At 43.2% G+C, this 4124-nt stretch overlaps 1 protein-coding gene and 1 non-coding gene across 2 annotated transcripts; one reads left to right on the top strand and one right to left on the bottom strand.

Moving 5' to 3' along the window:
* The first annotated feature begins 1154 nt into the window (after window positions 1-1154).
* On the top strand, window positions 1155-3545 carry LOC141587514 (uncharacterized). The gene is made up of 3 exons (XM_074408995.1): window positions 1155-2021; window positions 2406-2804; window positions 3162-3545. The coding sequence occupies exons 1-3, from the start codon at window positions 1155-1157 to the stop codon at window positions 3543-3545; spliced, it is 1650 nt and encodes a 549-aa protein (XP_074265096.1).
* Window positions 1527-1633, bottom strand: LOC141589506 (small nucleolar RNA R71). Its single transcript, XR_012520441.1, has one exon. It is a non-coding gene; the product is annotated as a small nucleolar RNA R71 (small nucleolar RNA).
* Window positions 3546-4124: the final 579 nt, after the last annotated feature.

Here is a 4124-nt window from a genome sequence, read left to right on the forward strand (position 1 = left end):
ATCTTTGTTGTTTATTTAGCCTTTAGAAACATGATTAGTGAGTAGTCTCCTTCTAGGACTCGGTTTGACCCGATATGGGTAATTTCACTAACTAATTGTCACATAGGCTAATTTGTGGGGAAAATTGGTGAGGGTAGTCTAGGGGAATTTGCATGTTTAAGGTTTGGGTTTTGGGTAGTGTCGATTTGTGACCCTTGTCCACCAACGGAAGTTGGTTAGGTTGTGAGTTGGGCACCCGATATTTGACCTTGTCGCCGACTAAGGTTGAGACCGGAAGGGAGAACCGAGGGAGGGTGCCTCTAGGTTAGCGTTTGAAATCGACCTCCGGAAGGGGGAGTGGGATGACCCGGAATATGATGAGTGCTTAATGACCTTGACCATTTACTTGACCTCCTTGGGAAAATGCATGTTCTTGGGGTTGTCGGGTTTTGAGTTAGGGAGACCGGCTTTCGAACCCGGGAGGGGGGTTAGTCGGAGTAGCTAGTGTCCTAGTGCGAGTCCGGAAGGGAGGTTCTAGGCGAATTAGAGCCATCTCCCCCTTACCTTTCTACCCCTTTTGATTAGCCGAGACGATTAGTATGTGGAATTACTCATATTCATGGTCGGACCGAGTTCTAGTCTTTCTCTTTATTTGATCTATCTCCTATCTTTAGCTTGTTTTTACCTTATCTTGTTGTTTGTCTTTAAATTTGCTAGTTTAGCGTTAGTTTGTTACTACCCTCTTTGTTATCTATCGACTTAGCTAAGCTCAAGAATATAGACAATTAGTAATCACCCCTACTCCTTGTGGATCGACCCTCTAGAGTGTACAACGATAAAATCGTGCACTTGCGAGGTTTAACTTGAGACCATCAAGTTTTTGGCGCCGTTCGGGAGTACGGCTTGATATTAATCGTTTTTGTTCTAGTTTAGACTAAGTCCTTTGTTACTAATCCTTTCTTTCAAGTGCTTAGGTCTTTTGCATGAGTAGGCGACAAAGAAGAGGTCAACCAACATATCCTATTGATCTTGAAATTGAAGTTACGGCAAGAAGACTTAATTCATTAAGAAGAAGGGGTTTTCTAGATATACCACCAATTGAAGAAGCTAATCACCAAGAAGCTACCGAAGTGTTTGAAAATCCTTTTGGGGTTTTAGAAGAAGAGCCTAACACCATGGGTGATCCCGGTTCGATAAGAGACACTATGGCTCCTAAGCACATAGTCAATCCAAGCATCCAAAGGCCACGAATTCAAGCTAATAACTTTGAGATTAAAAATGCCTTGCTCAACCTTGTTCAAGACAACCAATTTGGAGGAGGTCCCTTGGAGAACCCAAATGATCATTTAAATGATTTCCTTGAAAATTGTGATATGTACAAGTCAAATGGGGTTTCCGATGACGCGGTTCGCCTTAGGTTGTTCCCCCGTTCTCTTAGGGGTTTGGCCAAGGATTGGTTGAAGAATTGTGACCCGGATTCCTTCAAGACATGGGATGAGTTGGCTTCGGCATTTTTGAACAAGTATTTCCCACCCTCAAGAACGGCCAAAGTCAAGAGTGAACTACAAAGCTTTACTCAAGAAGAGGATGAGACATTATATGAGGCATGGGAACGGTACAAGAAGCTCCAACGGTTATGCCCACACCATGGCATCTCCGAGGCCGAGCTAGTGAACAATTTCTACAAAGGGTTGACTCAAGACCTAAGGCTTTCATTGGATGCGGGATCGGGAAAAGGTGCCTTAGACATTTTGGGGCATAAAGCGGCAAAGGAACTAATTGAGGAGATGGCCTCAAGAACTATGGAATGGGGAAGTGATAGGCAAATGAGGAAGGGTAAGAGTAAGGATTCTAATTCGGTTTTGAATGTGGAAGTTAAGGGTATGCTAGATGAACTCACCCAACAAGTTGCTTTGCTAAATTCAAAACCTAAGGGCTCCGATATGAGGCAAGTCTTGTCGTGTGAGTTGTGTGGTGAACAAGGGCACACTCCCATTGGGTGTCCCTTGATTGCACCCCTAGGTGAGGAATGCTATGAGCAAGTAAATGGAATTTGGGAGTCCACAAGTGCAAGACAAGGGTTCAACAATAATAACAACAACCAATTTGTCAATGGAAAAAGAACTCACCCTTTCTTGTCTTATGCTTCACAAAACATTCAAAATCCCACCACTTCCCAACCTCAACAACAACCAAGGTTCAATCAAAACTCTCAATTACAAAGACAAATTCCACCCGGTTTCCAAGGAAAACAATTCATCACCCAAAACCAACAACCATTTGGGGGTTTCAAGGGGCAAAATTTCAATCAACAACAAACCCAAAATTTCCAACCACAAAACCAAAACTTCCAAACCCCTCAAAAACCATCTTGGGAACAAGCTTTTGAACAATTGGTTATTGCAAATCAAAAATCCGACTCAAAGCTTGATAACCACATTGCCTCACAAAACCGGGTGAATGATGAAATACGGGCATCACAAAAGGCTACGGAAACTCATGTGGCCCAAATTTCTCAACAATTGAGTCAATTGGCTCAAAATCCGGGGAAGTTTCCGGGTAATACGGTTAACCCAAGGGAGATGAACGCGGTATTTTTGAGGAGTGGGAAGCAATTGGAGGAGGTTGAGAAATCTCCTAAGTGGAAGAGAAAGAGGGTGACTAATGAAGTTGTGAAAGAGCACCCGGTTGAAATTGTGGAAGAAGATGAAATTGTGGTGGAGAAGTCTAAGGAGGTGGAGATGGTTGACCCTCCAAAGCAAGATGAGCCTGTTGCAACTAAGGCCAAAGAATGTACTCCACCACCAAGGGAGTATGTAGCACCGGTACCCTTTCCACAAAGGCTTGCAAAGCCTAGAATTGAAAAGAAATATGAGAAGTTTGTTGAGATCTTGAAGGGAATGAATGTGACTATTCCTTTCCTTGATATGATTACCGAAATCCCATCTTATGGCAAGTTTCTTAAGGAACTTGTCACCTTGAAGAAGAAGAATGGAGAGGTGCAAACCATCAACCTCTCCAAGGAATGTAGTGCTATTCTTACTCACACGAACAAGCTTCCAAACAAGTTAGAAGACCCGGGTAGCTTCTCTATTCCTTGTTCTATCCAAGGGTTGGCTATTAAAAGAGCATTGTGTGATTTGGGGGCTAGTGTGAGCCTCATGCCACTTTCAATCTTCAAGAGGCTTGATTTGGGAGATTTGAAACCAACTAGAGTTTCACTTCAACTTGCCGATCGGTCGGTCAAGTTTCCCATTGGTGTGATTGAAGATGTACCCTTGGTAGTTGGGAAGCTTGTCATACCATGTGATTTCTTTGTTATGGATATGCCGGAGGATTACAATGTGCCTATTATTTTAGGCCGACCTTGTCTTGCTACCGGTGGAGCTATGATCGATGTAAAGAGTGGAAAGTTGTCTTTACAAGTGGGTGAAGATAGAGTGGAATTTGAACTCCACAAGTCCATGGAAGCTCCATCTCTCGGTGACACTTGTTGCATTGTTGACATTCTTGAGAATCCCATGGAGGAGCATGACCCAAAAGCTTCTTCCATGGATCCTTTGTAGACTTGTCTTGTTAGTGGGTATGAGGTCGATGACAAAGATATTGAGACTCTTGCATATGTATGGATGTTGGATTCGGCTCCTATTCATGAACAAGCTCCCAAATTTGAAGTGTTGGAAGTCGGTAAGAAGGAGGAGAGTTCCACGCCTCCTCCTACGGTTGAACTTAAACCTCTTCCCTCTTCTTTGAAGTATGAATTTCTAGGAGATAATTCCACTTTTCCCGTCATCATCAATAGTGCACTTGATGACACCCAAACCTCAAAACTCATTTCTTTGCTCAAAAGGTTCAAGGGTGTCCTTGGGTACACTATTGGTGACCTCAAGGGGATTAGTCCCTCTTTGTGTACTCATAAAATTCTTCTTGAAAATGAGGACGCATCCTCAATTGAGCCACAAAGAAGGCTTAACCCCATCATGAAAGAGGTTGTAAGGAAAGAAGTCCTTAAGCTACTTGACGCGGGCATTATCTATCCTATTTCGGATAGTAGGTGGGTAAGCCCGGTTCATGTAGTTCCCAAAAAAGAAGGCATGACGGTAGTGCGAAATGACAAGAATGAATTGATTCCTACAAGGACGGTA

Source organism: Silene latifolia, chromosome 6 (assembly GCF_048544455.1).
Source record: "Silene latifolia isolate original U9 population chromosome 6, ASM4854445v1, whole genome shotgun sequence".
In the NCBI taxonomy this organism is placed as follows: domain Eukaryota; kingdom Viridiplantae; phylum Streptophyta; class Magnoliopsida; order Caryophyllales; family Caryophyllaceae; genus Silene; species Silene latifolia.